We start from the raw sequence: 13,596 nt of genomic DNA on the forward strand, positions 1-13,596 counted from the left end.
TTCAGTAGCTAGCTCACAGTCTTGCTCTGTATTCCAACTCTTGCCCTCAAACTAAAGGAATTTAACACACGTATGTATGTATGTATGTATATGTGTATGTATGTGTATGTATATATTCTTTTCTTTTTTTTCTTTTTATATTTTTGAATGTTTATTTAGTATTTTATTTCCCCCCAGTTACATGTAGAAACATTTTTAACATTTGTTTTAAAACTTTGAGGTCCATATTCTCTCCCCTCCTCCCTCCCCAAACCCCTTCCCTCTTGAGAAGGCAAGCAATTTGATATAGGTTATAGAGGTATAGTTATGCAAAACATTTCCATAATAGTCATGTTGTGAAAGAAAACATAGGCACAAAAAAATACCTCAAGAAATATAAATACAGTAAAAAAAAATGACTCAATCTGTATTCAGACACCTTCAGATATTTCTCTGGGGATGGACAGCATTTTTCATAATAAGTCTTTCAGAGCTGTCTTAGATAACTGTACTGCTGAGAACAGCTAAGTCATTCACAGCTGATCACCTTACAATACTGCTGTTACTTTGTACACAGTACACTTCACTTTGCATCAGCCCGTAAAAGTCTTCCCAGGCTTTTCTGAGAGCATCCTGCTCATCATTTCTCTTCTTTCTTTTTTTGAAGTTTTACATAGTTTATTTATGCCCTGGTGAAAATTTATCTTCATGGATAAACTTTTCTTTTCTCAAACATCTTAACTTCCCAATTCCTTAATCTACTCAACTCGTTTGACCTTCACCTGCAGCCTCAAGGCCTCAAGTGGTCCTCTAGGTCCTCAAGCATTGACTGAATCCAAACTTCCCAGAACACATCCCATGTTTTGGGAAGTTTGGAGTCAGTCAGAGGGCCACGCTTGAGCAGGTAGAGGGTCACTTGTGTATACTATAGAGAAGATAGTAAAATAGTTATACTCAATTTCCATCACCTTCCTCCTCTATGATAACAAAGGACAAACAACAACTTGTGAGTAATACAATCTGTCCATTGGGGCCAGTTGGGAAATGCAGCACCTCCCTTCCTCCCCTCCCCTTCCATCTAGGAATGTAAATTTTGATCATTGAAACCTGTTAAGATATCTCGGGGTTTAGGGCTAGATATCCTTCTTAAGGACCATGCCTTAAACTTAATTCACTCTGGCTCTCACTGACAGGCTAATAATAGGTCCCAGTCCAAATCCCATTTAGTCATCATTGTTTGGGCCCTGACTGGCTTAGAGCAAATGTAAATATAATTGTTTCTGTTTAGGCCAGAAACCCTGAGGGTCTTCCCCTCTCAGATTGATTTTTCTTTTTTTTTACTAGGTAAAAGAAGCCATTCTTTGTCTCATTTCTTACCTAGCCTTAATCACTGAATGAGAGTTGCCCCAGTCAAACTGAGGCCTGGGAAAAGCTTAAAAAGGTCAAGGTCTCCCACTGCATCCTGGACCATCTCCAGTTGTCCTGATTTATATTTTGCCACTGAACCCAAATGACTCTTCACTCCAATCTATCCTCTATACTTCTGCCAAAGTGATTTTTCTATAGTGAATGTCTGATTATAACATTTATCTAGACTCCAATGGCTCCCTCTTCTAAGATTATATATAAACACTGTTTGGCATTTCAAGTAGTTTACATTGTGCTCTCCCATTCCAAGAAACATATAGATAGCTTTTAATTTCTTGGTGTTGTGAAGAGAAAGTTATAATAGTCCCAAACTATCCAATTTCATAAAAGCACAGTGTTACAGATGAGCCAGGAAAGATCACTTTGAACTGTTAGTTGCTTACTAGATGTATGACTTCTATCACAGTCAAAAAGCTAACTTTCTTATCTTTCTAGTCTTCTTGCACATTAATCTCTTCCACGTACTCTTTGGTCCATTCACATTGGCCCACTTGCAGTTCTTCACAAGGTGCTTCCTCTCCTATCTCTTCCTCTGCAGTGGCTCATGTCCAAAGGTGAAGTTCTCTGTCTCCTAACCTAGATTTAGAGTTCTTGACTTCTTTGACCTCTTTTAAGATTCAACTCAAGAATCTCTTCCTGCAGGGAGTAGTTCCCAGCTGCTAGTGCTTTTCCTTCTAAGGCTAATTTCATCTAGTCAGTATATATTTTATATGCACATAACTATGGAAATTTTTTTCCTTTGTATCCCCAATCCTTAGTAGAGTGCCTGGCATATACTATAAGCACTTAATAAATGCTTGTTGACTGTGATTGAAGTCATAGATCTAGTGACTGAAATAATTTAAAGTGATCTTTCTTGGTTCATCTACAATAGTGTTCTTCTGTGAAATTGAATAGTTTGGGACTATTATGATTTTCCCTGCACAACACCAAGTTATATACTCAGCTATTCATATATTTCTTGAAATGGGAGTACATTATTTCCCTTTTATTCCCTCCCACCCTCATTTCAAATACAGAGATCTGTATCAAAGGCTCCTTCCACAGCTTTATGCAGCCACAGCTCTAACTTGCTAGAACTATGATCTATTGGAGAAAGATTTTCCAATGTCTATGTCTAAGAAGTATATAAATGATTTAGCATGGTCAAAATAAAATGTACATGTTGGCTTAACAATTATGTATGCTAGTTTCCTTCCAAAGAAGAGGGATGTTAGATCCACCTTCTTGTTTGCTTTCTCCAGTGCTTTTTAAAAAATTCTTGCTGTCATCATCTAGCTCTGCATTCCTTACAGATAAAGAAACACAAACTTAGGCTCTGTCTATACAACGCCACAGCACCTTGAAAAAAAAAATCTATTGAATCGATCTCAGTTTGTCTTATGATTTCAGGTTAGTAGCTCATTTTTTCTTTTCTTTTTAAAACTGATTTTAAAGTTATTTTGTCATTAAGCAGATAGATGTAGCCTTAAGAAAAGAGGCCCTGGTGTCTTCTATGTGGGAGTCGATTTTTCTTTTGCAGGCTGGCATAATTTGATATCAAATGAATGTAAATTGTTTTATGTTCATTCATTTTTATAGCATCTATTAAAATGGATATCAGTCCTTCAGAGAAAAGGATTAGACTAAAAAAATAATACAAAGTGAAGAAAAACATGGCCCTTACTAGCTCTTTTCTTTGTGACAATATATTTTTGGGAGGTTTGAAGAAAAACATATCTCATTTCCAAGATCTGAGATTTCTGATTTTCCATTACCAGTATACTTCTTCTTTCCTAAAATCATAGACTGAGAATAATAAGGTGTATCTTGGTCATAAATTAATGGTTTCATCTCCAGTACAGTTACCCATCCTCAATTTCTTTTATATTTATTCTAGGACCACCAGTCAGTTGCATGTCCATTTGCCATCAGCTATATGGGTTTGCCACTATAAAAAAAAATGCTGGTTAGAAGACTAGTAATGTAGTCTTACAAAGAGAGTATTTATGTACTCAATGACAATCTTTGGTAAGAGTAAAATATTTTCATCAAAACATTGGGTGGGCAGCAAAACCCTAGAACCTGTCCAGTGTGAGATATTTCTAAAATTCTACCCTTAACAGACAAAATTGTGTAGGCACTACAACAACTGCATGGAAGCTGAAAGTTAGGTAGGATGAGATTTGGAGCATATAAATTTATCTTAAGAATCAGATAGCAACAAGAGTAAGTTGAATTGCAACTGCAATCAATGTAAAACATTTGTGAGTCTAATATATCTCTAGAATTTTGTGTAAACTCATAGAAAAATAGACTGCATATGTGTGTGTATTTATATATTTTATAGCATTTGATGGTAAAAGAAAGTTAATCTTAGATACTATATCTTAACCCATAATTCTATTGGTAATATTGTAACTGTGATGTCTGATCATAATTAAATTTTATTCTATCTGGAAAGAGGATTCTCCATTCAACTTGGGAGGGAGGACACACAGTTCATTATAAAGCAACATTTATTAGGCATCTATTGTTTTTAAGAATGAAATAGAAATAAATTGAAATTGATCAAATGCCACATGATATCACATATAATACAAGCCACAAAAGACTAGGTATTAAATTAACTTAATCTTTTTTATTTTATGGCAGAAAGAAAATATGAATGTTATGGATCAAATGAGATGACATGAAAAGCAGTTTGTAAACTTTAAAGTGCTATGTAAATGCTAACTATTATCATCATCATTAGCATGCCTGAAGGATAGACATGCTTAATACCATTATAAAAATACAGAGACATGTACATGTATATGTATAATTATAGGTATACTCTCATTTAAAGTGTTATTCAAATGCTAGCCATTATTATGATCATCAGTGTGTCTGAATGATAGACGTGCTTAATACTGATATAATCTATATATATATGTGTGTGTGTGTGTGTACATATCTGTATAATTACAGATATGCCATCATTCATTCATTCATTCATTGCACAGTATATATTGAGTCCATACTGTTGCAATACATTAGCCATCTTGGGGAAAATATCAAACAATAAAGAATGTCTGACATCAAAGTGATTATATTCATTCTCATATGTGAAAAAGAGTTAAGGGAAAAGGCCCAACAATCCCCTTTACAATTCATGGACCGTAGAGATGATGCTATGCTAGGTGTGCAGTAGTATTAGTCATACTGTACTGATGAAAATGTGCTTCAATTGAATTAACTTATCTTTGTTCTGTAACCTTATTGTACCAACAATGAAACTTTTCAAACACAAATCCCATAGCTGGAAGGGAGAATCACAGAGGAGAAAAAGGAAGTATAGGCTCTCTCAGGCCCCTTAAAATCTCAGTTCATGTTGCTACCTCCTTCATGAAGCCTTCCCAGATTAACTTCTCAATTTTCCTAGAGGAAATTTTATGCACATGTCATAGCTTCTCTCAATAAGAGCAACAGGGCTTGTTTCATTTTATCTTTATATCCAGAGCTACTGAAACAGGAGGCACACATTAGATGTTCACATAGTAGATATATATTAGATATTCCTTTAACTGAATTGAAAGCACATGGCTATAATTTTATGTGTGTGTGAATAGAACAGAGGCCAGCTTAATGAGGACTAGTACCAATTGATATTTTCTGCAATGTTTTGTCCCCTAATAGATTCTACATTCCTCCTGGGAAGTTCTTGCTCAGCATAGACTCTTTACCGGTCTCAAAATACCAGTTGTAGGCTGTTGAATGAATGATTGATAATGCAAAACTACTAGCAAATTGTGCTCTTGAATCTCAAGTTCAAGAATGTAGCTATTTCAGGGTGGCCAGGTGGCTCAGAGAGTAAGAGCACCGGCTCCAGTGTCGGGGTGACCTGGGGATCAAATCCAGGATCAGACACTTAGCACCACACCCAGAAACACCTGGCCATGTAACCTTGAGCAAGTTACTTAACCCCAATTGCTTAAAAAAAAATGTAACTATTTGTTGATCCAATGTTTAAGAATCATAATAATCTCAGCATCATAGAGTTTCAATGCAAAATAAAACTATTTAAACCACTTATTAACAGAAAAGAAAAAGATAAGGGATACTAAACATGTCGGGAACCCTATCCTACTTTCCTCACATTCTGGTTCTGGATCTGTTAGTGTGTCCTGTGGCATTTTCATTTGCCATGAGGAAACTTCTGGGGAGCAGATCTAGGACAATCAGACATTTATATCTGTTAGGACTTCATTATCAGATCCCCTGAAATTCTAATATTACTTTATGGGGATGTTACTGGGACTGAGGACTTGGACCCAATCACTTTGGTTAGCTTCACAGGCAGGTAATGAGTTCCTACAGAGATTTTCTTCATCCCTCCACCATGATTCCAAAAACTCAGGATCAAACAGCCTATTCTGGGAATTCTCAAACCATTGGGACCAATAGCAGCCACACTCCAACCCTATCTAAGAAATCTATTCCTTTTTCTTCACACAGACAGAATGACCCAGAGTCACACTACGTATTTTTTCACTCTTTTACACTGTAAGTCAGTATAGACACTCAGACCTTGACACTAATTCTGTCAATACTTCATCCTTTACAAATTCTGTGGGCCAATTTCTAATCTCACATATTCCACCAATTATCAGTATCAAAAGTTACTCTTTTGAAGTCAAATTTTCTATAAGAATTATGAATAGTTGTAATTCCTTTTAAGTTCAGATACTTTTCAATATCTGGCACAAACTTTGAAAGTTATTTGAACTTTGCTTGAAAGACCAAAAGATGACAAAAAAATAAAATAAAATGGGGAGAAGATTTATAGCACTAGAAAACTGAAAGGGCTCTCTGGATATCAAAGAATTATTTACTTTAGGCTCTTAGTTAATTAAAAAAATCAATTAATCAATGCATGTATGTATGAATGAATAAATAAATGCTCATGCATTTGTATACAATTGTAATAAAAAGATTTTCTCAAAAAAAAAAACCAAACCTTTTCTGGGGAGCAGTGAATACAGCATGGGCCCTGGAGTCAGGAGGACCTGAGTTCAAATCTGGCCTCAGACCCTTAACACTTACTAGCCTTGTGACCTTGGGCAAGTCACTTAACCCCAGTTGCCCTGCCCTCCCCTCTCCAAAAAGCCAAAAAAAAACCAAACCCCAAAACAAATGGTCACTCTTCTAGGAAGTGATTCAAGTTTTTTTATGCCTTTTAGGATAATATATGTATTATATAGATATAGATACACACACACACCTATGTTATATAATATATCATATAAAAATATGTGTATTTATATATTATATTTGTGTAAATATATGATTTATACATAAATTTTTGTTTATGTATAAATTGGTGCCTTCTTTTAAAAGGTATATATATATATATATGTGTGTGTGTGTGTGTGTGTGTGTATCTTTTTAAAATGAAAAGAAGAAAAATGCAATTATAAACCATTTAAGTTTTGTTTAATGTGTACAAGGTAAGAAAGTACCTAAGTATTTATAATTTTAAGTAAAGCTTGATTCTTCATTTTATTCCCCATCTAAGAATTTTAGTACTTTTGGAAATATTGGGGAAAAACTGCCATCTTCTCCATTTACTTAATGTCCATCTATCTGTAAAGATAGTGACTATACACTTAAGGGGGGATTTACTTTAATGTACATATTGGATAGGATAAAAAAATAGGTATTTCCCCAGATACTTTCAATTATTTTATTTTTATATTTAATTTCAATACCAAGAGAGCAATAGGAAGAGCCAGAGTAGTTCTATTTCCTTGGTTCTAATGAAATGTCAGTGTTTGACAGGAGCATCCATCTCTGAGTATAAATATATAATACACATTTACATAATAAAAATATATAGACATGGATACATATATATATATATATCAGTTAAGAATTTCTTACAAAAACAATTGTAAAAGTTTCTCTCAATATATTGGCTCCTTGTATAGGCACCAAGAAAATTCACTCATTTATCGAATAAATCAATAAGAGTGCAATGTTGTTGCCACAGAGATGAGATAACTAACTGGTTCTTTGAAGTGACAGTAAATTCTAAGGCACTATATGACATAGCATCTAAAATGGGGAGATCAAGGTCAGAAAAACTAGATTCAAGTCTTTTCTCTAAGAGTTATATTTGTAAAACTGGGCAAGTCACTTAACCTTGGCAATTCATAGGCAACTACATTGGATTTTATTTACTAATTCATAAATAGCTTGGTGGAAAAAGTTCTCTGTGGTGATGAAATCACAATTTCTTTGACTATTCATATACTCATGGAACTGCTTGAAGGCTTGTATATGAACTGCCTTACTTTAAAAGGTGTTTATATAGTTACACATCTATATCCATATGTATCTAGCTAACTATAATTTTGTAATAGAGCATATAGAGGAATACATTTTCAAAAATAAACTTTAAAAATGTGTTTTCTATGAATATTGTGGCTTATATATACTCAAGGATGCATCTTCCTCTCCATCAAAAATATTGAAATTAGAAAGTTTTTAAAAGAGCAAATTATTACTTTTTGTTTGTCTTGGTTTTTCATGTCAATTTTCTCAGTCAGGGTACAAGTACATTTTCTCCCCTGATGCATTAATTACCAATATTATGTCAACCTGAACTTCTATGGATGCTTTGAGGTCTGTCTCCGCAGTGGTAAGTGTGGATTTTCTATTTATAAAATGGTTTCCCTTCAAGAACTACACACTAGGTTAATGACACCAAGGCAGATGGCAATAACAGGTTGAAAATCTCAAGGCCTTCCCAAAGGTCTCTTAAATCTATTTATTTTAGGAAGCCTACCTCCACTTTCTTTTAAGTGAAGGACATTTCTTTTTATACTAACAGCAAGAGTGAAACTATGCATTTCCATTAAATTAAATGTGGCACTTGACGGCCTGGTTGGACTGCATATTCTAATCTTCTATTTTAAGACTAAAAGGGGAATTTATGTTCTTTCTTTTGATAAAAGTGTGCTGGGAATTTTGGTGTTGTGGGTTGAGCATAGTGAATTATATGTGGCTATGAGATGGAATGAATGCATTAACACTTCCTCTGAGGAGTCATGTTTTATGTCCTTTGTAAGAATAGAAGTTTTTTTACTAAGTGTTCTAAGTGTGGTCTCTTTAAGCTAAATGCCACCATATCTTTAGTTTTCATCTCATTAACAAATGCTAGCATAGCCTACTAAAGGGAATTCTTAATTATAGAAGTATAAACCACAATTTTAAATATAAAGAAAAATGAAATACCCAAATGGGATACATTTGTAATAAGAGATTTATAAGTGTTTTTTTTCTCAATAAAGTGATATTCTATAAGACAAGAAGCTTTATAATATGGTAGGAAAAAGCACTGCATTTGGAATGAGAGGAAATTGATTTGAATCCTGGTTCAATTCACTATTATTTTGTGAATTTGGACATATTACAACCTGTTGGTACTCCAGGCAAATCACTAAGATTCTAAGGCGAAGAACATTTGCTGATCTGTGATGGTATACCCTCATTTCATCCCATCCACTTCAAAGATTTTTTTCCAATAAATTATATAAGATAGAATACACTCATATAGGTTATATATTTTGCAAATTTTGTAAGGTTATAGGTTATTATTAATATATTCCTAAAAAGTAATTTGCATGGAGAAATACTTTGTCCCATACCTCAGCTACCTCTTCCCTCCACCCTTGAAGCAATATTCTTTCATTGTTTATTTCCTTCCAGAATCTCCATTTTGAAGAAAGGCCAAGAACAGCCATACTTCACCTTCTGGGCTTTGCCACCATGATTCATAAGTTTTCTCTTTACACCCCTGTGGCCCCCCTTCTCCTATCGGAGAGTTCCTGCCTCACCTTCATTTTGTGGAAGGGCTTCATTCTCAAACATCACTATTATACATTCCCTCCCACAACTTGTCAGCTACCTTTTTTGTGCTGTCTTCACCCATTAGAATATAAGCTCCTTGAAGGTAGGATCTTTTTTTTTTTTGCTTGCATTCTGTGCCCTGTCTTTAACAGAATTTGTAGCACAAAGTAAGAATTTAATAAATGCTTGTTGTTATTATTATAGAGCACATATCTCATTAAAAATGTACAAACATTGGGTGGCTAGGTGGTGCAGTAAGTAAAGCTCTGGCCCCGGAGTTGGAAGGACCCGAGTTCGGTTCCGGTCTCAGACACTTAACACCCACACAAAAAAACTAGCCGTGTAACCTTGGGCAAGTTACTTTACCCCAATTGCACTCCAAAAAGCAAAAAAAAAAAAAAATGAACAAACATACAGCATTGATTTTGGTTCTTCTTTATGTAAACTTTTATAAAAATATTCCATACAATAAATATGTCATTTTGGCTATATCTAAGTCTTGTTTTAGTTCTTCTATGTTTTTCAATGTGATTTTTATACATACATACATACACACACATATATGCATACACGTAAATATATATGGTAGAGATGGGTAACATAGTGTTGATATGAATTACTTAAAAATAATATCTATTATTTGACAATTTCTATACATCTTGAGTTGTATTTGGGGTATACAAAGGAATTGTACACTCAACAAAGGACATAAAGTTTCTTACTCTAAGAAGTACCAAGGATTACTAGTATAAGTAAAGTTTTCATATAGGAAAATGTACCTAGAAATTAGAAACATTAAGTCCAAATTCTATTCACTTCCACATCAGAAATAAGATTTTCTAAAATAATGTAATTTTCTTATTCTATGTAGGTCAGATTTTTTTTATGTTGAAAAAAGTTATGTGACTTTGAATCATATCAAAGAAGTGAATAAGAAGACTGGATTTGAAGTGGATCAGCTGCACCAGGGAATACCAGGTCAGTTACCTTGTTTCAGGGTAGTTTGCAGATTGCTTTTATTGGGAAATTGTAGCTATTACTTCTAGCACTTGAGTTAATTGCTGTATTTTCAATTTTATAAACGTACTGAGGGCCAAGGCCTTCTGGTGAGAGACCTGTTTATAAAAACTCTAAAATGACCCATCACATACTGTTCAGAGTAATGCTGCTAACAAAAGTAGGCAGAGAGCAGGGGGTAGAAGAGATAGAGGAGAAACAGGCTTGAATTATTTTCTTATTTGTTGATGCACTGAAGTAATTTTATTCTGTTTTCAGGCCATATTCTTCAAGCTAAGTGACCACTGCCTAGTTGTAAAAACCTGCTGGTATAGTGGTTTATTTCACACTATGTATCTAGTTCTTCTTATGAATATATGCTATAGTTCACTACTGCATAGATGCTACAGAGAAAACTCATGCACTACCAAATTAATTCTACTATATTTTAGAAGTAGCTCACTCACTGGAATACTCTTTAAACTTTAAGTATTTAAGAGAAGAAACCCCTTCTTAACTTTGCAGTCCAACTGCTGTTGCTGGTGGTGGTAATAGTTTGGTAATTTTAGGAGAGAAGAAGCATAAAGAAAGGTTGAAAGGATCATGAGAGTCTAAGTTTGATGTGAAGTAGATAGAGGTTTGGCTTGGTTTATTTGACAAGTTTGGTAAACAGAAAAATGAAATCTCTTTCTTGAATTATCTCCTTTGTGTTCTCACTACTACAATATCTAATAAAAGTCCTCATTAGTACAAGTTTAGATAACTGCAAAAAATGAGAATGAATATTCCTGCCACTAATTTTTATAGCCCCTCCAAGCTATTCTTAATTCTGCTGCCAGATTTAAGTATATTTTATACTTTCTACATATATTTCTATATATATTCTCTGATCATGTTACTCCAATGTTCAAAACAATCCAGTGACTTTCTATTATCTACCCAATTAAGTACAAGTTCCTTAGTCTGGCATTTAGTGCCCTGTAGCATCATGTTACCTTTTCAATATGCTTTTCATATTGCACTCTTTTGCCTCTGTGCTTCAGCTGATGAAGTTATTACCTCTATATTGTTTCCTTTCACCAGCTTCCTGCAACAACCACCATTTTGCATGCCATACTTGGAAGGAATCTACAAACCATCTGTACCCATACTTCTTTGAAGCAATCCTAGCCTTTCTACCTCTGTGGTCTTGGGTAAATTGCATCATCTCTCTAATCTTCATTTGTAAAATATAACAGTGATACCAAATGATCTCGAAGTTACCTTCTTGATCTAATGCCTGCAGTTCTATGATTCTATAACATCTCTGTTCAACTTCTACATTAATACATTTTACTAAGTTAATTTATTCTGATAACAAAATAGGAGAGGCAGGTTGCCTTTAAAACAGGCAATACTCTATTATAAACCTTGTAAGTGAATTTTAGAAGAATAGACAAGTTTCAAAGTAATAATATACTCTGATATTGATGTTCAGAAAGTAATCAATATACCAATGATAAGTAGTAGTGTGGTATAATGGAAAGAGAGTTGACCTTGAAACCAGGAAGACTAGAGTACAAGTTCTCCCTTTTACACATATTGAACTGTGACCCTAGGAAACTCACTCAGTCTTTTAGTATTCTAGGTAGGAGGTGCCAAACTCTTGGCCGCTGGTTCTGGCCTAAACCAGATTAAAATGTAATTGGGAAATATTTAACAAAAATAAATAAAAATAAGATGGAATATAAATATATAAATATGTGATTTTCTAAGTCAATACGTGACTTTCAAGCACTTATGTACCCCACTCTTTTTATTTGAGTTTGACATCACTACTCTAAGTAGCTCAGTAAAGTAAGTATCAGAGAAGAGACTGATCTGAATTGATAGAGGGATTTTTCACATCTAGGCCCTATCACATGGACCATAATGGATGTAAAGTTAGGAAGTCTTGTGTACTTAGGTGAGACCTTGCCCTTTAATTGTATAAAGAGAAAGACTGGAAACATAGTTTATGCTTAGCACGGGTATACTTTAAGAGCAAAATGGTTTTTTGCATATATATTCTCTTACCTCTGCAAGTTGGTAAAGGGCTGCTCCACTGACCATTGCTCCGACACTGGGCTCTTGCCGCACCCTGAAGGAGATAACCTGTGCTACAGGTGAAGTTCACTACATCATTCAAGTTGAATTCACTGCCATTTGTCAGTCCATGAGCAGGGTTGCCAGGATGTCCACATGTGATTGCTGTGGGATAGCACATGATTATGTGAAACATCAACTCATTGAAATGATTCAGTCAATTAGACAGGCAACATCAAATATTGGACAGAGCATTGTACTTGGAGCCAGAAATACCTGAGTTCAAATTCTACTTCAGACACTATCAGTATGGTCCTGGGCAAATAGCCAACATATGACACATATATACCATTAATGATTCGTTTTTGAATAGTCAATATATAACAAAAATGTATTCTCTTTAAACTGAATAGGTAATACAAATAAGGGCCCTTTAAAATCATTTCACAATTTTTATGTTTTAGATATTTCCTCAGAGGAACTATAGCTTATTTTGGTACATTCTGTAACAGAAGCTCATTTATACTGGTGATATGTCTCTTCCCAACTCATTACATGGATGAAAAGTATATTGGTGCTTTGAATCCTCAATACATAAAATGATTCTTATCTGAGATTAAGTACTATAGTATTCATTGTAAAATATGTTTTTTCCTCCAATAGTGCAATTTTCATGATCATTTCTATATTACGACATTGAGGAATGCAGAGAAACTGTCAACAGGCATGATATAAAATAAAGTTTTCTTTAAAAAATAACAGCAATAAAAGACTCAAGTTTAGATTATTAGACTTATCAACAGTCATATTCTAGTCAGTTGAAGTTAAACACCATTTTTATTCTTATTTCTCTTAACAGATGCTCTTTCTTTCTCAAAGATCTAACACTCTGAACTTGTTAAATCCAACACTTAATCATTATAATCCTTACCTATATATTCTCAATTCTCTCTCTCTCTCTCTCTCTCTCTCTCTCTCTCTCTCTCTCTCTCTCTCTCTCTCTCTCTCTCTCTCTCTCTCTGTTTCTCTCCCCTAAGAGGATTCAATTTTATTTTTCTAAAGCATTAAAAAGTATAAAATTCTATTTTTATCTCAAGGAGGAGATATAATACAGTCTAACAATGAAGGACAATATTTATTTTAATATTGATCTAGGTTAAAAGACAATTACTGACTATAACTGCACTTTACTTATTAAAAAGTGAGTAGTCTATTTTGTTTAAATCTGTTGTCTTGATGGGACACAGGACACAAAAA

At 34.2% G+C, this 13,596-nt stretch overlaps 1 protein-coding gene across 1 annotated transcript in view; it reads right to left on the reverse strand.

Moving 5' to 3' along the window:
- The window catches only part of CSMD1 (CUB and Sushi multiple domains 1), a 2,654,573-nt gene that overhangs the window by 86,310 nt on the left and 2,554,667 nt on the right, over nucleotides 1–13,596 (reverse strand). Inside the window, exon 54 of the mRNA XM_069065406.1 lies at nucleotides 12,331–12,504. Within this exon, the coding sequence (XP_068921507.1) occupies nucleotides 12,331–12,504 (174 nt within the window). The remainder of the gene's footprint in view (nucleotides 1–12,330; nucleotides 12,505–13,596) is intronic.

The sequence above is a fragment of the Petaurus breviceps genome, unplaced genomic scaffold (genome assembly GCF_028583685.1).
Source record: "Petaurus breviceps papuanus isolate PSGF00001 unplaced genomic scaffold, PetGlider_PUasm1.0 90686, whole genome shotgun sequence".
Lineage (NCBI taxonomy): Eukaryota > Metazoa > Chordata > Mammalia > Diprotodontia > Petauridae > Petaurus > Petaurus breviceps.